This window comes from Ciconia boyciana, chromosome 11 (assembly GCF_034638445.1).
Source record: "Ciconia boyciana chromosome 11, ASM3463844v1, whole genome shotgun sequence".
Classification (NCBI taxonomy): domain Eukaryota; kingdom Metazoa; phylum Chordata; class Aves; order Ciconiiformes; family Ciconiidae; genus Ciconia; species Ciconia boyciana.
In genome coordinates this window covers 9,644,889-9,668,299 of record NC_132944.1, presented here as the reverse complement: position 1 = coordinate 9,668,299, position 23,411 = coordinate 9,644,889, and the positions used below count along the sequence as shown (strand labels likewise).

The 23,411-nt window shown below is 42.0% G+C and overlaps 1 protein-coding gene across 4 annotated transcripts in view; it reads left to right on the top strand.

Annotated features, from left to right (window-relative positions):
• GRM7 (glutamate metabotropic receptor 7) overlaps positions 1 to 23,411 on the top strand; it is a 313,281-nt gene that overhangs the window by 142,653 nt on the left and 147,217 nt on the right. For all 4 annotated transcript variants that reach the window (XM_072876291.1, XM_072876292.1, XM_072876290.1 and 1 more), the window contains exons 3-4: positions 21,996 to 22,137; positions 23,022 to 23,176. In XM_072876291.1, coding sequence (XP_072732392.1) covers positions 21,996 to 22,137; positions 23,022 to 23,176 — 297 coding nt within the window. The remainder of the gene's footprint in view (positions 1 to 21,995; positions 22,138 to 23,021; positions 23,177 to 23,411) is intronic.

Here is a 23,411-nt window from a genome sequence, read left to right as displayed (position 1 = left end):
CAAAGCAGAATGGGACATAAACCAGTGTAGAGGATTAAACCTCTCATGTCCTTTCCTTGTCCTGACATGACACTACATCAAATTCATGAGAGGATCTTATACTTTGCAGGGTGATGGGGAGATAATGATGTGAGGGTTCCGAAATGGGATTCTAAATGTTAGTTTTTCTTCTCCTGTTTTCAGCAGCATCCATGTGCTTTTTTAGGAATGAAAGCATATTTTGAAAATATTTCATACTGTGCCCTCAGCTCACAAGAGTTGTCTTAAAAGAAAGCCCTTATACTTATTTAAAAACCTGTGGGAGCATTCATTACGTAGTTCAAATGTGGAAAGAAGAAATTCTTTTTCTACACCATCCTCTGCTACACAAGCTCAGTGCCTTGAAACAGAGATTGCATTAGTATTCTCTAAACCCAGTCAGAGGACATGAAAATCTTTGAACTCTGCATTTGCTGGATAAAGGAAACAGTATATCACATTTCTAAACTACTGAATAAAGTTAAAATAATGATGATAGAATGAAACAGCCTTTTTTCTGAAGAGTCTGTGGGGAGGGAAAGGCTAGAATGTCAGTGATCTCGAGAGATCAGAAGGCATTTTTTAAAAATTGTGTATTTGGGAACTATTTCCTTGCCTTTGTCAAGGAGATGCTCTTGCGCTGGGAGTGGGTGATGACCGCCATCTGACAGTGCCACCAGGCTCTACGGTGGGATGGGGCGGGACGATCCGCCTTTCGTTTGACTATTGTCTTATCACTCAATTTTCCTGCTGTCCTACCGTCCTTATGGAGAAGGTCTTCAGGGACACATACCTGAAGGGTGGCAGGCAGAAGGAATGGTTACCTGAACAGCCTATGGCTTTGGGGTTTGTCTGGCCAATATACGGGGAAGCTAGATACAGCAGTCAATGTGTGGGATGTATACAGTACTTAATGAGTCACCTTAGATTCAAGCTCTGAATTTAGCTTTGGCTCCTGGATCTCATTTGTGACTATGAACGCGGTTGTTAAAGGGAGATCAGCGTCATTATTTTTCAGATGCCAAAGCAGCAGCAGTCAGAGATCCACAGGGGACCCATCCAGGGAGTTTCAGTAACCTGAATTTTTATCCCTTACTTCTAAGAAAGAAGCGATTACTTCCAGACCATCTCCCTGGCCTGACCAGCGACGTGGGCGCGCACTCATGCAACGGAGATGCCCAGCCCGGCTGGTGGGGTCAGGGGAGGCAGCAGCAGCAGAGCCTTACTCTGGATAAAAGTATGTGTGTAATGGTGGTTCCAGACGTCCGGTTGCAAAGTGTGAGAGTGCCAAACTGCCCTACAGATCGTCTGCGGGTCGCCGCCCTATTATTGTAGGCAGAGGGATATAAATGCATCCCCGTTTTCCAGAGATGACTGAAGGATGAGCACGTGACATGGACAAATACAAATGTCCTAGCAGACATATAAATAACCAGCTGAAAAACTGGAATACTTTTTTTCTTGTAGAAAAGGAACATAGAATTTTTAATAAAGGAGCTCAGAATGAGATATTACTGGTTTGATATTTCAAAAACAAAGGTGTCTAGTGACAGTGACCTTAACCCTAATAAAAGGCATATGCAAATCAGCCAGCACTAGTAATTAAAAAGGATCTACAAAAAAAAAAGGTCTCCTAGGCAGTGTAACTTTTCTAAGAAAAATAAAAAATATTGAATGAAAGGCTGAAGGAACTACTCCAGATTTGCTTCCAAGATCTGTAAATCAGGCAGAGGATTTACACGTTCTGCTGTTTCAGCTGGAATTCTCCTTATCCATCACATTATTTTAGTATTTTGTGAATAGTAGTGCTAATCAAAATTTATCATCAAAGTGATTTTAGTTCTAACAGAAATCTTCTTCCGTTGTAACAAGAATCAAGTTTGCATTTAAAAGCTTTGCTGAGATATTCGGTGAGAACAGTGCTCCTCTGTGCCTTTATCACTCTGAGCAAGCCCGAAGAAATCACTCGTTACTGCAGCCCGTGGCACTCCTCTGCCAAATGCGTGAGTGGAGCGCCTTCATACCTCGCAACCAGGTGTTTTCAGGTGAATTCAGAGCTCTGAAAGGGTTCCTTTCTGACAACCTACAGAAAGAGGGGTTTAAGGTGGTCACACAAGCAAAGAGGGCAGATTTCCAGCAACACCCCGGCAATCGCTTCCCATCACATTATGCAGAGACGAGACCTTCGGTGGAGTGTTTGTGCCCATTTCACTTCTGGTCTCTTTGAAAAGATATAAAATAAGAGTCTTCTTCCATACAGTAAGGATTGTATTATTCTCTGGGAATTTAAGGGGTGTTGACAGTGGTGATACAGTGCTGTTGCTGGCACTGGGCAGCCCCAGTGTTGCCAGATCCCAGTACATCACCCACACCAGCATCCCCAGCCAGAAGCTGGGACCAGGAGCTGCCGGCACAGGCCTGGAGCAGCTCTCATTCCAGGTGACAGCAGCTTTCAGGCTTGATTTGAGGTGGTGGGGAAATTATCATACAAATGATAATATTTCACTGAAAACAAAGGCAGACAAATAGCTCCGTGGTAAATGTTTTTCAAGGGTTTTTAATAAGTGCCTGGATTTCGGTGAGGCAGCTTGCAGATGAAGGGTTTTGTCTTCTGTTGCAAATTGCCTGTGTGTCCCAAGGACTCTCCAAGCAAGAGAAACCAACAGCTCGATGGTTATTTTTGCATTTTCTGTGTTCCCAAAAAGGAGGAATTTTGGGGACCTTTCATCCCCCGAGCCACAGGGTTCCCATCCCCACCTGGGAGAGCAGAGCTCCTTGCCATGCTCCCTGGGTTTGAAGAGAGGAGTTATTTTTATAGATCCTTATCGGACACTTGCAAACTGCCATCTTGCCTTTAGTACTCTTTTTTTCTTTAGCCTTGTTTCTCTCCAGGTTTGATTTTACATCACATCTCCACACGATAATCACCTGGCCTTTAGGTTCCCAGTTTTCAGTAGCAGCTTCTTCATTAATATTTGAAGCATATGCTTTTTGCTTGTTATCAGCAATATCCTGGGAGACAGCAAGAAAGACTGTGTAGGAGGGCATTTTAAAAGCTTATCTTTAAAACCATGGTGTTTTGTGATTTAAAAATTAAATATGGATTAACAGTTGGAGAACTGACACTGTCTGGGGAATCAAGATTGGATGTAGAGGGAAAAAGAGCATGACTCAACAAATTGCTTTATCACAATAAACTAAAGCTATTGGTGCGGATATGCAGCTTGAGTGAAGTGGAACTGTTCAAAATATTTGACAGTCGGATATTACCTAAGTAACTATGCAGTCGACTTAATTAAAAGCATTTATTTCCCCAAAATAAGAAGTCTGTAGAACAAATGAAACCAAGCAGATTAAACAAGACTCGCTGAAATTGTGTATATATTCTTCTTTTTATCCTTTTTTTATGCAGAGAACATGGTCTTGTTCTGAGAAAGGCATACAGAAGTAAGCTTGTTGCCTTTTAAAAGGAGCTATTTTTTTGGGAGACTGCCCCTCCAGATGCAGGGCCCGTTCCTGGCCCGGACCAGCATCCAACGAGCAGCAGAAAGAGCAAAATTAAGACTCGGACTGTTTCTATTCCTTTGCGTTGGTCACAGGCAGGTAACAAAGTTGCTTCAAGGACAGTGCCTTGCAGTCCTGGTCAGTGCTGCGCTGCATATGTCAAAACCTGATGCTTTTGTACAAATACGTTTAAAACCTGTCAGTAGTCGAATATTGCTCAGTGAGACTTGCAAAAAGAAGAGTATTCTGGCATGGTCGGATACCTGTGTCTGTCTGTGTACGGCCTTGCACAGACAGAGAAGTTACTACGGCCCTGCTGCTGATGCACACATTGTGTCCTTGCTGGGGTCAGAGCATCTAAATAAACTTCTTCTGGAAGTTTTTAAAAGAAACAGAAAATAAATGGGAATGAAAGACAGTGGAGTGCTGCTGATGAACGGTTGAGGGAGTTCCCAGCCCCGAGGCCTTCGGAGCCATGACATCTCTAATAATTGCAAGGGCTAGTGCCTTACTTTTACGTGTTATCCAAGGACTGGGTAAAATTATCTGTAAAGCAATCTGGCGTAATTTACTCAGCAGTGGCCTGTGCTTCGCTGAGGTAGCACCTGTTGTCTTGAATTTATCCCTTTTGGTAGTCCCAGGCTTGCCCTGGGAGACCCTGCGCTGGGACCGGCAGCAACACTCTGGCGCAGGTTGCCCGTGCTCTGCACGGCTGGACGCGGCGGCTTCCCGGCCGGCAGCCAGCCTCCGGGCTTCTGCTTCTGGCTGCTCCTAAATACACGAGCTGTGCAGCCACAGCGTTCAAAGACTGGGTATGCTGAGGGGCTGTCTTACTGTTAAAATAAGAGCCCTTTATCCAGGTCTATGTAGGGTTATACATTCCTGCATGAGTGACGGGGAGATTTGCTACGGTTAGCAAATGGCTATAATGGCTTACCTTGATTTTGATGTACAAAGTTTGAAAAATATCTGTCGATGTTATATCCCAGAGATACGAGCCATGAGATGAACTGATGTTGGTGTCAGCTTCGAGAAATAGAATTTTAAATAGAAGATTCAGTGCTCTCTATTCAAATAGATTTGATAGTAAAGCAGCTTTTCTGTGGTGTTAGCGCAAGCTTTAAGTGAGTAGGTAGGCATGAAATGCCAGAGAGAAATTTAATAAAATTGGTGAGCTGTCTCTTCGGTCATTGTTTTGGAATCAATCTAATCAAGTTCTTCCAATATGCCAAAATATTAGGAAGAATTATTAAATTAAAACCTTTGAAACTGAGAGGAATACTTGAAATTAATATTCAGTGTTAATTTCTCCTACACATGTGGCAGTAGCTTATGCCAAATAAAGATAACTTGGGTCATCTTTCTGGTCACAAAATGAATTAAAAATAAAGAAAGTGGATGTTTTATGTGAAGTAAAAGTTAACATCTCTTTTCTTAAAAGTTACATTGATTTACTGATTTTTAATTTATGTGGTACTCAGAACATCATTTAAATTCCTTCATACAAGTAGCAGGCCTAACAATTTCAAGAGAAAATGTATTGCCCCTTATCACTCATTCCAGATTGAAATGTTGAAACTTTTAGCCAGTCCTAGCTAGTCCTTCGGCTGGACGAGACAGCACAGAATGGTAGAGTTGTATGGTTTTGCACGGAGAATTCAGTGGTGTAGTCACATCCTGAAGCACAGGGATTTATAATACAAGTAAAAATTCCTCTTCATACTAAGTAGTTACACATGTATGTTTTCAGCTACCAAGTTCAGCTTTTTATCTCTTAAATTCCCATGAGATATAATAAATGACAATTGAAATAATGGGCTGCTCAGCAGTGTAGTTGTAGGTGCATGTCATGAGGTGTAGGTGAAAGAGTGTGAAATTTGATCTGCAAATAATATAAGATAATTTAATTACATTTAGACTACTATGATGAGTGCCCCAACAGTAACAGAAGGGGGCATATTCAGCATATTAATTTTTTCTTATCCTTTTTTGCGTGTGTCTCTTTGGTCTTCTGAATTCCAGATTTGCTAGTGTTTTCTTGCCTTATCAAGTTTCCACAAAAGGTCTAGTGATAAAACTTTTTTGCAGCCTAAAGATTGTTTAAATATTTATTTATATATTGATTTGAGGGTGTGAACTCATTTCTTGCTACTTTAAGTACCAAAGATCAGAAGATAAAAATATTTTGACTCTCCAAAGTTCTTGCTGTAAAGTAAATTTCCTTGCTTTTATTCTTTCTTAGGGTAGCACAGTAAACTGGCACAGCATGTCCCACACTGTAACAGGCCTGGATGCACAGTTCATTGAATCGGGACTGCAGGAGACAGATCTCAGACAAACTTGACACTCAATCCTTCTCCTGCTCGCACAGTGAAAAAATATCTGTTGGAGTCTGTAGGTTTGCATCAGTGCAAAGACAATCTCTGTAAGAGCATACGAGTTCTTAATGTTAATAACATTAAGTGCCTACTGCACTGCTCCTGCCCTCCTCCTGTGGGATATTCACTATATTAGTGCAAGCCTTATGGGGTCTTTAAAACGTACAGGATGAGGAGTGAATCTTGACAAACTGTTGGTGGTGCATATTCTCCCCTACGCATTCAATTGCCACTGGTGCTTAAGAAATGTTCTCTGGAAATGAGGTGTTACCTCAAAACCCTGAAAACTTTGGCTTGTGCATTTGCTGCTGGTTTTGTGTACATTTTCACTTGATTTCACTCATTTTAATAAGTCACATTTTTGAGTCGGCAAGTAACAAGTTAAATTATAAGAACATGCACTGCAAAGTCCTCTCTGCAACCTCTGCACTGTGAAGTTCTCCCCTGTGCCCCCTTCGGCTAGGTAGTTTCAGCATCTCTCAGGATCCCTCCACCACAGCCTGAAAGATTTTGATTTGTGTGTTTGATTCCCCTAAGTCCTAACGCTTACATTTGGGCTTTTTATTGTATGCAGCAAAAGGGAAAACAAAAGTCTGTTTTTCCTTTGTTCTTCCTTCTGTGAAGGAAAAGGATGTTTTCTTAAAATTGGCTTGCCAAAGATACAGGCATACTATTGCCATAACTCCATTTGTGGAAAGGAAAATAAAGACTTTAAAGATTTATAATGTTTTTGGATGCTTTGTAGGGCAGTATGGGCTTTACTGGAGGAATGATTTCTGCAGCAATCACTTTTCTTTCAGTTAAACACATTAGGTAGTCCAAATATTGACAAATATTTCATACACCTCTTGAATTCAGCATCAAATTAAGGGAATCACATTGTCTTTAAAGGGCTGTTCATTGAAAAGCCTGTTTAGAAAACAGTCAATGAAGAGCTTTGTGCTGAAATAACTCAAGTATAACCGTATTCAATCCATCTTCCGACGTTCCCATGTGAAGCGAATGCAAATGGCCGTAGAGTGGTGGTGGTTCCCAGTTGCTGGGTCAAGCACATTTTTTGCTTATTAAGTTTTTCGTGCTCCTAAACCTGCACGCCCGTATTTGTGGCTTGCCCAGATGGGATTACAGGTGAATTGCAGAGATGAAACGCACTTGCTGGGCAGAGGCCAGGGCTCGGGTCTGCTACAAACTATATTAAGGTCGCTATTTGAGATATGTCAGGCTTTTATCTGAGAGTGAATGTATTCAGACATTTCAGGAACTAGAGCGTGACTGCGGTTCAAAGCCTGCAGAGCAAAGCTTTGCTTTCCAAGGTAGAGGGTGATCTTTGCGCCATGTCCTGTATGTTTACTTCACAGCAGCACTCACACCTCTTCAGTTCAGTGTCCGTAGGAGCTGCTGCAGCAGGTCAGAGCGAGGTGTGTGTAGCTCAGCACCCTACACCCAGTCAGGGCCAGTAAAGAAAGCCCAAACTGAGTGTAAAGGTGCAAGGATGTACTTGAGCAGCATCCTGGCCCCTGCCCCGCATTACTTGGTGTAACTGCTTTTGGAGTCTAAGTTATCCAATCTTGTGTTTCAGAAAGAAAGTGAGCAAGCATTCCGCATTCACCCCTGCATGCCAACCATGACTTAACAGCCAGCTGTCACCTCCTCGTCCCCTCAGCCATCTCATTTCCGGGCAGGACTGCTCCTGGGGACCAGGACCACCCCTCTGCCAGCAGTCTCCTTCCCCAGGTGCCTCATGCCCTTGACGTTGTACTGCAGGGCACATGTTCCAAGCTGCAGGCAGCCTCTGTGGCCCCAGAGTATTCCTGACCGTACGGCTGACTTTCACCTCACACGTGCCTTGCTGTGAGGTCTGACTCTCAACTGGGGTCCTCAGAGCACCTGCCTGAGTTTTGGTCTGTACCTATGATATGAGTGGTTGTTTTACATGAGATAAGGCGTCGCTAGATGAAACCTTCCAAGAGCTTGCTCCCAACTTTGGTGCCTTTTACAACATTTTGTTGCAGAACTCCATTAAGTTGAACTGATTATCCACAGGCAGTGTATGGGCGGTGTTTTTTGCAATGCTGTGGTAGTGATTTTATTGAACTATATTGCATTTTTAGTACTCATTTGAGAGAGGGTTATTAAAGCACAGTATTGTACATTAAGAACATTACTCCAATGTGAAGGAGATGGGGATTGTGAGAAAGACAAGAAAAGACCAAGGAATTTAAAGAGTTTTGTTTCTATTTTTTATTTCCTCCATCCAAGGGCCGGAAACATAACCTATTTAAATAATTCTTAGCTTTGCTGAATTTATACGTTTTGAGTCCCAGAAGGCAGTGGTCAGCGTACAAGCTTGCAGTAATGACCTTGTGTGTAAATCTTTTGAGAGAAAATATGCTGCAGCAAGACTGAGGACTAATCAGAAACCCAGGTAAGACCTAACAGAAAAACTATCTTTTGATATCTCAGTCATCCCAGCTGTCATCTGCAAATCCAATCTAGAGATTATTTGCTTTCGAGACTCTGCAGAATGCTGTGCTTATATATGCTTTTAACAAACGTGTATGTGAATCAGAGCGTTATTCAGCTTTCACCAATATGCTATGAAATATGAACATGCATAATATAATGCCAATTTGCTAGTGACACTTAATGAAATTTTCTCTCTGTAAAATTAGGCCACACGTAGTTAGCTCCTGTTATGATCTCCATAAGAAACAGACCTGCGATTCTGCAGAGCTGAGGGTTAGTACCCTATGAGAAGCATCACTTAGAGCTTCAATTAAACTTGGGAAGCAGCAAGCAGAATAGTGTGTGCTAATTAGAGAGCAGTTCCCCAGAAGAGGGTTGGAGATGGTTGCTGAAGCATACAGAGAGGAGACCTTCATCCTGCTAGAAGTATATAGCAGTAATAAGCAGATCTCTTTTGCCTTCCTTTGGATGAGACACAAGGAACTAGAGGTGAAACAAAATGTTATGCAAGCCACCTTCTTTTCCTCTAACCCTCCATCGCCCCCAGCCTGATGACCTGTTTTCCCTTGTTTTCCTACCAAAACATTAGTTGATCTTTCTAGCTAAGATAAATAAATGCCAAATCCTGTTTGCTTTTGGGTGCTTAGCTTAGCAGTTCTGTGCTCTGGCCCCATGTCTCACTTTTTGTCCTCACTAACTCAAAGCCCAGGAGTTCCTATCAGGTTCTTTTCATGTACCTTGTCTATTGCAGAGCCTTTGCAAGCCTGACTGTGTTCATGAAAGAATTTTTTCATGTTGTAAATGGTGGTCTCTTCTTGGGTGGAAAAATTAGAAAACAGGTTTCCTTCCAGAAGTATACTTAAAAGATTTCTAATCCCCCCTCCCTTCCCACCGAGATTTGTCATTGTGTCATTGCTGTTCTCCGGATTTCTCATTCTTTGAAGAACTGACAAGTCTTTGCTTGCCCTAACAGATATAGAACAACCAAGAAAATACCATTAACTGAGAGAAGGCTAAAATGCTATGTTACCTCTCCAAGAAAAAATGAATTAGGAACATGGGAACACTCCAAATTGTAGTTAGAAAAGCTTCATCATTAGAGATCATTTTGTGCTTGCAGTTTATAATGATTCACTACCCAGAGGTGGCATCATTATTACTAGGGGGGAAATATCCCTGCAAGAACAGCATAGCACTAAGCAGTCTCCTAAATTACAGTGTGGAGCTCCAAGAGGCAGTTCAGACAAATAAAACCATGTCATAGAGCACAGGATTCTTTAGTGTGTGTGAAGGTTGCAGGAAATTGCTTTTTGCAAGGGAGCCAAGCCAGCCTCAGAAGGTATTGTTTGTGAGCAGTCTTGCATTCAGGCATTTTGGGAAGCAGACAAATAACTGGAGATTAGAAGGGGGTGAGCCTAGCTGCCCACTGCCCACATTGACTGTGAGCTGGGAGGTGAGACGCAGCCAGCCGGAAAGTTTCCATGGCAGGTAACAGGTCTGTTTTTCAATTGCCTTAAATGGCTCAGCGCCTCAGCTGGAGAAACGCAGATTTGACTGTATGTATCTTAATCGTAGCACTTTTTTACGGGAAAACGGGGAATGTTTCATCAGTTTGGTTTTTTCTTTCTCGATTCCCTGGAATCCAGTCTCCTTTCAAATTGGTCACTTTTCGTTTTCAGGAGGCAGCCTTGCGAGGTTGCCCTCTCTTGGGGTTCTGGCATCACGTGCCACTGGCTGTGCTCGAGAAAACCTTCGTGCCGCCCTGGGGCTCTGGGGCCAGGGGCTTCCTCCGCAGCATTAGAAGGGCTGTCATCAGGGACTGCTTCGTTTGGTTCTCCGTGCAAATTTCAGTTTAGGACTTCGACTTTGCCAGTTTTGAGGGTTTGTGAACCAGCTGCAAGACTAAGATACATAGCTGGTGTTTTGTGTTGAGCATAGTTCTAATTTGTATCATTGCTTGGCTGTACATTATGCTTTTAAACATGGTATTTTTGGTGCTTTGTTTCTGTCTCTACCCGCAGCCAGAGATTTTACCGCCTACAGTTGTTCCTAAAGAAACTGTGTTTTATAAAGTGTTATGACACTATTTCTGAGAACTTTGCCTTTGCTATTTTTATGCACAACGCAATAGAGCTGGTCTTAGTCTGACTAAATCAGACTCTTAAAAGACAGAGGGAGGATTGCATTATTTTTGGATTCGCGCCGTACGAGATCCTACAAAGCGTTTTGCACCCCTGTGGTTGGTCATCCCACAGGTCGGCAGATGCGCCCAGGACTTCCTTGCAGACCTTTAATTGTATTCCTTTCAACTTAATTCTGCTGTCTGAATTTGGAGTCTCTTTTCTATTTGATAGCAGGCACTTCTTGTTAGAAGTAGGTGTATGGCAAAATTCAAAACATAAATAATGTTATTTAGCTGAGAATCTGCTTGTTCCAACTCCAGCCCTGGGTCTTCATCCAGGAGTTCTTCAGAGCAGCGGTTACCATCTTTTAGAGGCTTTACAGGGCAGTCCTGATCCGGACTGGGTCATTTAAGCACTCCTCGCATGAAGTTGTAACAACAAAAGTGTTTTAAATGTTTGAAGCAGAAGTGGAACTTTTATTTTATATTGCTTTTTTCTACATGGTTACACTGTATGGCTCAAATGTACTTTTTGTAGTACAGATTTTAGGAAGCCAATAAATCTCAAGTCCCTTCTACTGCAAATACCTAGACTGAATCTGTTCTCTGACGCTTGGAGCATTGCAGTGTGAGCAAACGTGAGTTCGTGAGCATGGGCGGCTGTTGATCTAACAGGATATCCTCATTTTCTTTATTTTCTATCTAGCAAACAGAGCTTTTCTAAATCTTTGAAAATGATGATCTTATACTATTCTTATAATTTTATTTAGTGTTCCAGAGAGAGTCTTAATTTTTTTTTATATTGCTGAAGTTTAACTGCCATAGTAAAGGACAATTTTTGAGGTGATAAAATGCACTAGGAATGTCATTAAATATGCAGCAAAGCTACAACACAATGGAATTAAGCATTAATGAATAACATACTAGAAATATTAGCCTTCCGTATCGGTTTAGGTCTTCTGTTCTTTGGTAATGATGAGGTCTAACGTGAAAAAATGAGACCGTAAAGAAGCTTAGCAGAAATCAAATTTTAAAATGATTCAGTAGAATCTCAATGTATAGAAAGTTTCTAAGTTAAAGCTTTTGCATATCCACAAGGATGCTTTCCCTTGGATAAATTGTTGCAGTTTCATGTTTTAATGTAATTTTATTATTGGTGCACATTTTATTTTTACAATTGAGTTATGATACTATGGAGACGTAATTTAAATTCTAGCCCATCTGCACACCAGTGCAGTTGTAAACTTCTTTTACTGGCATATGCAAGAACTTCATAACTCTCGGTAAGTAGGATATTAACTATTTCTAGTAAAGAAACAAAAGTCTGATCCAGAGCCTCATTAGAACTTTGATTTTGGACATGAGGGCCCAACCGTCATTTCTGGATCTCTCTGTAAGTCACATTTTTTTTACTTGAAGTTCTTTTTTCTTGAGGATTCTGCATAGCCTATGCTGATTTAGCATCCCCATTTATTTTTTTTTCTTGAAATGTGGTAACTCCATGCTCCTGAATTTTCCATTTTCTAGATCTGTATTTGTTCTGGGTGGAGCTGTGACGACGTTAGCCCAGGAAATGCAGGCAGAATGAAGTCCAAACAGTTTTCTCTGGATATGCCTGGGTGTATTTTAAATTTTGGGGTCAGAATAAATTAATTTATTTCCATTTCTGGCTGGACAGAATGGCAGGAACTTTTCTAACAGTGAGCTAACTTTCATAGATTAAAGTTTCTTTGTACGGCATCTGCCAGAGCTGGCACTGGAACGGATTGCCCAGGGACATCTCCTTTGGGCTGTGCATCACTGCTTTAAAGAGGAGATGAGTCAGTACTGAAGTCCAGCCTTTGCTGTTGGATGAGTGCTTGAGAGCTTATATATGAAGATGGCCTCAGACCAGTTCCTGGTGAACTTTCACGCTCACAGCACCTTGTCCCTTGATGGGACAGGGGAATGTTAGAGATTCAGTAATGTGGTCAGGAGTTATTTTGTTAGCTTGGTTTACTGTGAGTTTACAGGTTTGGGAATGGGACTGGAAATTTTCCTACACTAGACTGACTTACTGAAAATCTTATTATTTCTTGCATGAGGCTGATGACAAGTCCTGTGAAGTGGACATGGGGGGGATTATTCTGGTTTTTATTCAAAACAATAGATGTGAATTCCCACATATAACAAAGAATCACCTTAAAACCCCTGCCTGACACACAGGCTCCTGCTGCATCACATTCACTCTTCTCTAAAGCAAATGTGTGAGTCATGTATTGACTTTCCAGTGATCATTCTTTGAAGATTTTGTGGCTTTTGTGTCAGTTGTTTGAATAACGCTTTTTACTGGTGAGGAGTTTGATGGCAAGCAACCTGGCAGGCCTGGATGTATTTCAAGAATATGAAATAATCTTTATCATTCCAGTTCCTTTAGGGCGTAATTCTGCTTTATCAGGGAAATATCCTCAGTTGTGGTATCAAAGTTTTCACATGGGGAGAATACTGACTTCTTTAAACTCAGTCTTCAGTGTTACTGCCACTGGTTTCTTTTTCGTCTACAGAATATATGAGGTTTAGAAGTAAAATTCATTGCAGCTAATAAATTGTATATGCAGGATATATAAGTATATGCCAAAACCCAGCAGTGACATATATAATAAAATGTACAACAAAATGAAAAAAATACTGTATGTCTTTGATGTTTATTTTGTTTCTTCCCCAATTAATTCCTCTCCTTTGGGCTATCACAAACTTATGTCAAACTGTTTGATTTATTTCCCCTTGTGAAACGTGGGGTTTCCTGCTCATTGGATTTGTTTCGCAGAGCTTTCAGTGCAGGGCTTGGCTGAGCATCCCACGTTCCTTGGCAGGGCACCATGGGACCGCATTGGCTCCCTGGCGGGTTTCTTTCAGGGGGATCAGAACTCCTCAGCACTTGAGAAGTTGATATTCTTGTTGTTTAAATTAAAAAATCCAGGAATAATGTCTACTTAAACTGACCTTTTCCTGCCCTTCCCAATTCACCTTCCTTAAAATCCCAGTTTTAGGGTGTTTTCTGTTCTGGTGTGCAGTGAGAAAGCTCTTCAAATCCCTGCCAGTAGAGGAGTAGCTGTGCCGAGTCGTGCCGTGCCGTGCCGTGCCGTGCCGTGCCACGCCATGCCATGCCATGCCATGCCATGCCACGGCGGGCTGCCTCTCTGCAGCGGGGCGTCGGGGATGGGCTGTCCTCCATGGGCCGCGAGGAAGCGAAAGAAGAGTGGAGGAGAATCCAGGAGCCTCCCCCAGCCAAACCGAGGAAAGGGGGGCTCGCAGTAGCTGCAGGCTCAGCTTTTCTTTGGTACAAAACCGAACAAATGTCAGACCTTGTAATTACCCTGAAAGCAGCCTTGTGAGCGTGATAAATCCGGGGGGGGGGAAGAAAAGTCTTTAAAAGCAATCAGCTGCTTTCTTTCAGAAGGAAGCCGTGCGAGCCCATTGCTTTGTGTGTTGTTCCCATAATTGTAAGAAACATCCAGGAGGCAGCTTTCGGCAGCTGCTAATTTTAAAGTAACGTATTAATCAAATTAATTGAGAGTTCCTTTTAATAATTAGCAACAGCAAACATAACTTTCTGAAGCGATGTTTTCAGTATTGCTAAAAGTGATTCCCCCAAAAAGAGTATCTCTGTAGAGAAATCATCTGAAAAAGTGTTAAATTGTCTCTTTTGCTACCTGATAATCCAATTAAGTGCTGATAAGAAAAATAGCTCTTGGAGAATTTCAGGGAAGCAGAATAATGTACTTAGTGTTGTAACAGAATCAAAATACCACATAATCATGGGTATCCATGGATACTGAAGCAACACTTTGATTACTAGATACATCCATTACCCTTAAATACCAGAGTTAGGTGTTTAATGCCCCAAACAATTTAATGCATGACTGCTTGAACTTGCACAGAGAATTCTCTTGAGGTTTTGCCTTTCAGAGGCACAGCACAGAATCTGTCAGCAGGCGAAAGGAAGGCAGCTATCGTATTTTTAAGACTCTCTGTATTCTTCCAAGTTCCTGTGTGCTTTGCAACTGCTGCCACCCAGATGGCTCAATTCGCCTGCCTGTCCTCGAGCTGCCTGTGAACTGGAGCATTATGTGATGTGGCCCGATCTCTATCCCACGTCTATGACATATGAGTGGGATTCCCATGAAAAAAGTCATGTGATAATCTTTTACAGTGCTCGTGCTGTTAGGACTCCCTCCACACCGAATGAATGGGCTTGATGATGTGTCTCTGCAGCCTTTTATCACAGCAAGATGAGCACATTGGTTATTTCATGGCATAGGATCCATCATGAGGTTGAAGCTGCAATTTCTCCACCGGAATTTTGACTTCTCCATTTGTTTTGCAGAGCAGGAATGGGAACTCTGGAAAAAAGCCTTCTCTGCACAGAAGCTGTTGTGGGTCCTGAAGGCAGCCCAGGAGAGGGGCACGTGGGGCTCTTACTCACGTGGTCTGGGCAGGGTCCCCTGCCACCAGCTTGGCATTTTCCTTTCCGTTGCATGAAAAGATCAAGTCCTCTTTCCTAGTGTTGACAGTGAGAAAATAAAATGCAAAAGGGAAGAAGAAAAATGGGCATTTAAAAAGCACTTGGATAATAAGCCTTGGAAGTATGATTGTTTAACAATTATTTTATAGTGGTGGCTCCAGCACCTTCTCGGGGTGGGCATCTGAGCAGGCAGCACAACGTGGGTATTTCAGTGTCTGCTTCTGCTCCTGGAGTGTGGTGGGGCCGGGCTTGGTGCCTGCACTTGACCATCCATGCAACGCTGCGTGCTTTAGTAACGTGAAAACGCCATATGATTCAAGAGGTTGAAGATAGGAAAAGTGTGAGCAGAAACTTTTCATTTTTTTCATCTTTTGTAAAAATTACCATTTTTGTTATTTTATTTTCTTATTTTTTTCTGCTTTTTTGTACTCACAAAATGTCTTGTGTATTATCAGAGTTCAAAACCAACTTCCGTGAATGTCTCTATAAAAGTTTTCACAGCAAAACATTTTTTTGAGGATACCTGTGAAGCAGAATCTTACATATGTATTCTGTTGGAAAGGGGAAAAAGAAGAAAGCTGGCATCCTATGCAGGCAGGGAAAGAATGGGTTTAGTCCCTTGTTCCTGACAGTAATTGAACAAACTGAATCCTTCCTGTAAGCCATTTTGCTAAAACGAAAAGCAGGAAACCAAGAAACATATGTCGTCTCATCCCACTTGTTGCACAACTCTTCCTTTTCAGTCTACCTTTGCTAACCTGCTCATCTTGTTTTTTTCTGATCACCCTTGCTGCTCTTTCCTTCGCCGAGCTTCAGTACTGGTTTTTTCTGTTCCTAATTGAATAGTAATTGTCTGCAAAAAAGGACAAAAAAATTCTGGTGAATACTAATTGTGGGGGGAAATGTGGTTTCATGCTTCCTAAATCTAGTTGTAAACTGAGACTAAATTCAGTCTGCAGCTTTGGTTGGAGCGAGTGGGAGAGGAACATGAGGAGGGCTGTACGTTGCCGTGTCGTCCCACTGCCCTCAACAGCTTGGGGACTGCTGTGCTTATGCGGGAGAGCTGGGGCCCCCCGTAGTACCTGAGAGCAATTTGCCTTCTGTGCATGGTGGCTTTGATCTCGTTTTTGATGCTGTTCTTTGGCTGAAAATCAGCATCAGCTTCTGTTCCAGTTGGGGATGGTGCAGCTCTGCAGACGGGTGCAGGGACTGCGCCCCGGGTACCGGGAGGCGATGGTGGGGGCAGGACACTGGGAAGTCTGAGGTACAAGTTCAACACCTCTCTGGGAAAGGAGGAAACTCACATTTTTGGATGACTGCTTTGATCGTCAGGTAGGAGGGAGACAGCAGAATCTCCTGTGTAGCTCCTCATTTGTTTCCTCCTGTAGGTCCCTAATAATGACTGTTTCCAATTCAGATTAAATGGAGATTTTTGTTTTAGGTAAAATTAATTATATGGCTTTTTATTTTAATGAGAAAAACTGAAGATCTAGCAACAAAAAAAAGTTTGATCTATAAATTTTCTTTTTCAGTCTGGCGGCCAAACCGAAAAATCAGGTATTTGTGCATCCTTAATTGCCAGCATTCTGAGCAATACCTTAAGATAAATTTCGTCTGTCTCCAGCATCACTTAATTAAAACTTCTCCAGAAGCATGTGAGAAAGCAGGGGCCATTATAAGGACCAAACTAGAAATGGCATTTCTTGAGACAAACTCTGCTATGATGACTGTTGTCAGTGACTTAAAGAAGTTCAAAGGGCTCTTCTATTGGAAATAGAATTTGGGGGAAAAATTGTTTTTCACCAGCCAGGGAGAAAGGACCCAACTTCACTTTGTATTTTGCTTGCTTGCCAAAAAAAATCTGGAGGTGCTGTTAATTTCAGTTGAAATGTTAGCATTTCTGTGTTTTCTCAGAGTGCTGCCAGTGGTTGCAGTGTGGGGAATTTTAATGCCGGGAACAATCCCAAACAATCAGGTCAGTTTGCCAAAGTGGCACAAACCACTGGGAAAACTAGAAGCTGTAAAACCAAATAATTTTCAAGTTATTGTTTGAGGAAATGGTTTGCCTTGTTGTCTTATCCTTTTCGTAGATTATTGTGCATTTTCATGGCTTACTTGTTGGACAAAGGCGCATCTGGAAAGGCCGAACCTACCAGGTCTGCTCCTGGTGTTCCCATCCCGGATTTGATGTTATTACAAAAACATTAGCTGGCAGCGGGTAAGGATGAAAAAGATGCCAATGTCAGACTTCTATACATAGCCTAGAAGAGAAAGGATATTGTTTCAGGAGTAGAGTGGTATAGAACTGACTGCCTCATTGTCGTTGTTGTGACCACCTTTCATATACTGATAGCTGTGAATTTCCAAAACTCCATCATTAAAGGAGTTGAACATTTGCTTGCAGAATTGCTTGAATGATATATTTTATATATACGACAGTTCACATCTCTTCTATGCATCTCCAATATCCATTCTCTTCATAATGGTCTTTGCATTTGGTTGCAGAATCCTGGTTACGTGCTCTCGTCACTCACTAGACAGGAGTAACTGTAGCAAACAACAGGAACCTTCTTTGTCGCCAGCTGGTTTAAGGCGTGGTACTACCAGTGGGACCAGTCCCGGGATGACTGGGAGGCTCCCGGTGCTGTGCAGCCTGCAGACCGCGGCTGCTGGAGGTGTGCGGAGCAGCCCCATCTCGGTCGCGGGGTGCAGTGTGGGTTCAACTCCAGACTGCCATTAATTGCCATAGCAGTTTGTAGCTAGTTAGAACATGTGCCACTTCTCCAGTCCATCAAGGGTAATATATTGCTGCAGAAATCCTATGACAAAATCCTTAATTTGCAACTTTCACTTTTCAGCCACTTTCCCTTGAAGGTTTTTGCCTTGGGATCACTGTGAATTAGCTTGACACTTTAAATAACTGTGTACATGTGTTTCCTATTGTAAGAAGAACACAAGATGAGAATATGAAAGTTAAACTTATTCTATATGTGCCATTTGGAAAATATACACCCAATTCCTTGGGCACCTATTATTGCTGGGGAATGAAAAATGACATGTACCTCTGCCTGCCGTAAGGTCCTCCGCCAAGATCGAAACGCTTTTATTCAAGCTCATAAGCTTGGATGTAAACAGAAGCTAATGTGACTAGTACAGTCGGGTGACTGGGATGGATCACCCTGCTGCTACAATAAGAGCTTGTACTCTGATGTCAAATGCTAGCCGGTGTGGACTTGAGCAAAACAAAGCAAATAAGAAGATAATACATGTTGACCCATTTTGGTGACTGGGAGCACATATTACTCAATTTGTAATAGTGTCACTTTTCTGAAAGAGACACTAGCAGTTTAAAATCAGAATATCCATCAACGTGTCTGAATTGTATTATCAGGGTCTTGGTCCTCTTGCATCTTACTTCTCTGCCTGTTTTATTTGCCCTTGATCTGCCTTGTATGGCTCTAGCTGTTTCTGTTCCTAATGTTGCTTCAGAGAGTGCTTTCTCATACTGGTTTCTCCTGCTGCTGTTATATTGAAAGTATTGTAGCTACCATACTGTAAATAAAATATTTTGGGTTTAATCATTGATATTTGCCATTTATCCATAATCCCTCCTTACCATTTATCTATAATTCCTATCTATAAATCCAGAGATGGCACAAAGGTTAACAGGGTATCACATCAGCCACTCCATTTGGGAAAGCTCTTCCACCATCCTGGCTGTAAGAGCAGCTCTCCATCTAGCTCGGGCTAAATGCGTAGTGTCTGACCACTGCACCCCTACCATAATTGGCATGTTAAAAAAGGAGCTCTGTTACCTCCCTTCACCAGTAGACAGCGGAGAAACTAAGAGCTGACTTCCCAAAGGTAGTAAAAAACTCTCTATCACCAAAAGGACCTGAAATCTGCCCTCCCAAATTCTACACAGTTTCCTTTCTCCACCCTGGGTCCTCTTTTCTTTAAAAAAAAACGTGGAAATTACATATTTTGAAGCTGTACATTGCATTAGAGGCTTTTTTTCTCACTATTGAGAGTCTGGCCACAGCTGCCTCTCTGTCCAAAGATGCTCAGTTCAGCTGTAATCATTATCAACTATGACAAGATTTTTGGCTTCTCCATGCAGGCAATAGAGACTGCGTGACCCGCACAATAGGTGTAATTATTGTCAGGGTGGGTTGCTGAGCTAGCTGCCTTCCCAATGATTTTAGCCTATTTTTCAAGCGCTTAAATGATGTAGGTCACAATTACTTAATATTAAATACTGGGGTTTTTTAATAGTAGTTTTACAACAACAATGTATCGCCTGATCTAGGGTGGGGTTTTTTATTTTTTCCCCTGGATACAGGGATTCTTTAATGTATATAGACTCTTAACTTACAGAAATATTACTGTCACGAGTGCCAGGTCTGAGACCCCTTGGCTTCTGTTCCTCTCTGCACGCCTGATGGTGTGATTGTTTCTCTATGGTGGAGCCGTGGTATCTGGGGATGAGCACTTGTAAGCATTCTTCTGTCCTGATTTAAAAGGCTCTTAAAGTTACTTACTGGTACAGTAATTAGGAATCAGAAGGTGTTGGGGAATATTGCTCTGCATGTCTGTCTGCTGGTGTCTGTTCTTTGGGGCTGTACTTCCAATCCTCTCGCAAGAGAGCCTGCTTTTTCTGAATGAAAGCGATGGAGAACTATGAAGGATTGCAAAGGATCTTCTCAGCAGCTTCAGATGTGTCTGAATAATGGCTCCATCAAGCATGCGAAAGCCCTTTGGTCTCAACACTATAAAATATATCCTTTCCTGTTCTGCTGTGTCAAACTGGGAGCCTCTTGAAAGGACACCGTGGAGGGAATGCATAAATTTTCAAGTGACAAATCTTGGAGCTTTGTAAGAGTCTGTGGGTTGGTTTGGGTTTTTTCTTTTCTCTCAATGAATTCTTCAAAGTTGCCACATCCTTATTTAACAAGAGAAATTGGAGCCTCTCATGGGAGATTCAAAGTCACTTGGCTTGGTGTTATGGAGTGCCAGGGAGGGCACGAGTACTTTCCAGGAACAGCTAATAACTAAATTCTCCTTAGGCGTGATGCCAGGATGGAGAGGTTTTCCTCAACAGAGACACATGGATGGCTTCCCCTCGATTTCCAGCTGTCTGCGGGCACCTCGCGCTTGGGAGATGCCTTGGCCCTGCTTGTGGAGCAGGAGTCTCGGTCTCAAAACCAGGGCTGGCTGGGGGGGTGTGCTTTTAACCAGCAGGGAGTCCCTGCCAAGTGGGGCATTTCAGGAAAGCTGGATAACTCTGCTCATGGATTTGAGCTGATTCTGTCTAATTTTGAGTGGGGAAAATAAAAAGAGCATTTAAAAATGTTTAAACTTTTTGAACTTACTAGCAGTGAGACTTTCTTTCCTCATTTAAAAATGGAGTTTACTTTTAAACGTCAGTATTTTTTTCTTTTAAAGAAAAAAAATCGGGTTGGAATAATTTCGGGGTATAATAATTGTAAAACAAAATGAAACATTCTGTGTGAGTCAGACAAAAACTTGGGGGTTATGATTCTGTTTTATTCTTTCACAGCCTTTCCTTTTCACCATTTTATTTCTTCCTAATGAAACCAATCTTTTTTTCCCTTTGGATCAGCTAGTACCAACAGACCTGGCTTGATGTCAGACAACCTCTGTGTCTCAGCTTCTCTACATCTAAAATAAGGAAGAAGGATCCTGACCCACTTTGTAAACTGCTCAGAGATCTGCAGAAGAGCCACATTTTGCAATTTTGAAACCGTGCATTTGGTCTTTATGGATGTTCAGTGGTTTTCCTCCAGGTGTTTGTATGTCTGCTTTGCCGTGGTTTCGGATGATTATGCTATCCTTTGGCAGACTGCAGGCAGACAGCATGTGCTGATGGTGGATAAGCCTCCTCCTCTATGTTCTTTCCCTGAGAACACCTTCTCTATTACTTCCTTTAACAGTACTTTTAAATCTGTATTTTAAAGCATATCTGTGAATATCTCTGTTATCCTGCTGTCTTTTAATTAACTCATCCCCGCTGCTGTTTCTTATTATGCATCTCTGATACTTTATTAATTAACACACTGTGCAGTATACTGAGGAAATTGGTATCTAAGATGCCATAAAAGCTGAAAGTGTTTATCACCGAGAAACAAAATAATGAAAGCAAAAGTTGTGTTTTCATCTGCCAACAATGACAGCAGAACGTCACTGGAGATGTGATATCCCCCCACCCCTGCCAAACAAGCTCTATAACTGCAGTATGTGAACCGTGCTAAAAGCAAGTATTTCTTTGGTACAGATGTAATTATCACTATTACTGTGTTGATACTATTTTGCAATGCTACCTGTGTATTTAGGAGAAGTCCAGTTCACAGACACATACTTTATCTTGAGGCTTCAATTGCCGGGTTAGCTCCATCTCATTTGCTGATGGGTATTTGAATGAGTAATGATTTTCTTGAACAATCTCTGCTTTGCCAATATTTCAACTCCTTTGCTGTTCCTATTCTAGATAAGTTGTTTCAGTGGAAGCGTTTCCCCTCAATATCCTTCAACTTGCAAAATTAAAAAGAACCTCAGCTCTTCACCAAGATAAAGTTTGTCTAACACAGCCTTTCTAACACAGCTGTGTTGGGATTTTTAAAATCAGTTTAAGCTTGTTCAGGTTGTTTGGTTTCAGGGTTTTTTTAATCCCTCTACTGACTGGTTTGTTTGTTTATTTTGCTTTTCTGTGATACTGTTTTTGCCCATCTGTTTAATCCATGACCCTACTCAGGCATGCAGACTGCGTGTATCCCAGTGAGTGGTCTGTGCAGAAAAATAATTGTACGAATCCCTCAGGAAGCTTGACATGAAGATTAGGTGCTCCGTAAGGGCAGCAATCCGATCGGAGAGTTTCTCTTCCTCCCAGGCTCCCCTTCCAGCCGTGTGTATTTCCCACTGCCTTTCCTGTGCTCTCCAGTGACTGAGTCCTTTTCTTCTTTCTTCTTTCTTCTTTCTTAAACAGGTGGGCTCTGCATTGCTCAGTCCCTGAAAATCCCCCAGGATCGCAAGGACAAGACCATCGACTTTGATAAAATCATCAAGCAGCTCCTAGAAACTCCCAATGCCAGGGCCATCGTTATTTTTGCCAATGATGAGGACATAAAGTAAGGATGACTGAGGGAATTAATTCGTTTGTGCTTGCTAGCTATGCAGAAAAGAGGAAGCAAGTAAGAATATGAATAGGGAAGTGGAAGTGTCTGTTGGTAAGAGCAATGTGAAGTTTACATTGTGGAGGGTAGCACCAGGCATGGAGGTGCTGCTGTTGCTGCCCTGGCTCACGTGGTGCTCCAGACCGTGCGTCGCTGTAGTGGGGAGACAGGAATGTTGATCAAGGTCTGGAAGCTTTTCTTGTCATAGGGTTACTCATGCGTTGGAAGGCAAACCTGACCTTACCTCTCAAAGAGGCATTAAGAAGATGCCCCTCTCTGCAAGCTCATGCTACTATGTATTATTCATTAATTCAGAGTCTATTTTATGGCAAGCGATGGTTACTAGTGATAAATTGGCTTGGATGCTCAAGGTTAAACCACACAAGATGCTCAAGGTTTAACCACGTACAACTTGCTCATAAAATAATATAAAGAGTATTTTAAAAGTGTAACTCTCATTTCTCACTTGCCCGTGTTCCATATTCTCTCTCCAGAATTTTAAATTAGCTTAAAATTGTGATGGCATTGTCAATTGCTGAGAGGCTTAGTTAAGCAAAATGAGACGCAAAGAAGTTAGGATAAAGTTTCAGTAAAGTCAACAGAAAAACTATAAGTTTTAGTGGAATCAGGATTTCAGTCTTAGGATATAGGGTGAATTAAAAGACAGGTCTGGTCTGTGCTGCGTGGATTGTGAGACGGTGTGTTGCAAAATTCCTGAGCTCTGTTGGTTACAGGAATATGCTATTTCTGTTCATTCTGCAGTTGCAGCACACCATTTTTCCCAAGCAATTATACCTTTAAATGTAATTAATTTGTGAACAAAATGTTCTTTTCCACAGGCAAATCCTTGCGGCCGCTAAGAGGGCAGATCAAGTTGGTCATTTCCTGTGGGTGGGCTCGGACACGTGGGGCTCCAAGGTGAGCCCGCTACTTCAGCAGGAGGATGTTGCTGAGGGAGCCATCACCATCCTGCCCAAGCGAGCGACCATCGAGGGTAAGAGCTCTCTTCTGATTGACTCTCTCTCCTGCTTCTTGAAACGCTGGTGGTACAAAATTGATCACCCATAATTTTTTCTTGTATGTGTGTTGTGAATAAATGTGTACAGATATGGTATGATACAAAAAGTATAAAGTACATTGAGTAAGTCTTCATCTCCTGAAATTTTCCTAAATGTCTGTGTTGCGTTCCTCGTCTGAAAACTATATGTTATTTCCACAGTTGAGAAGCT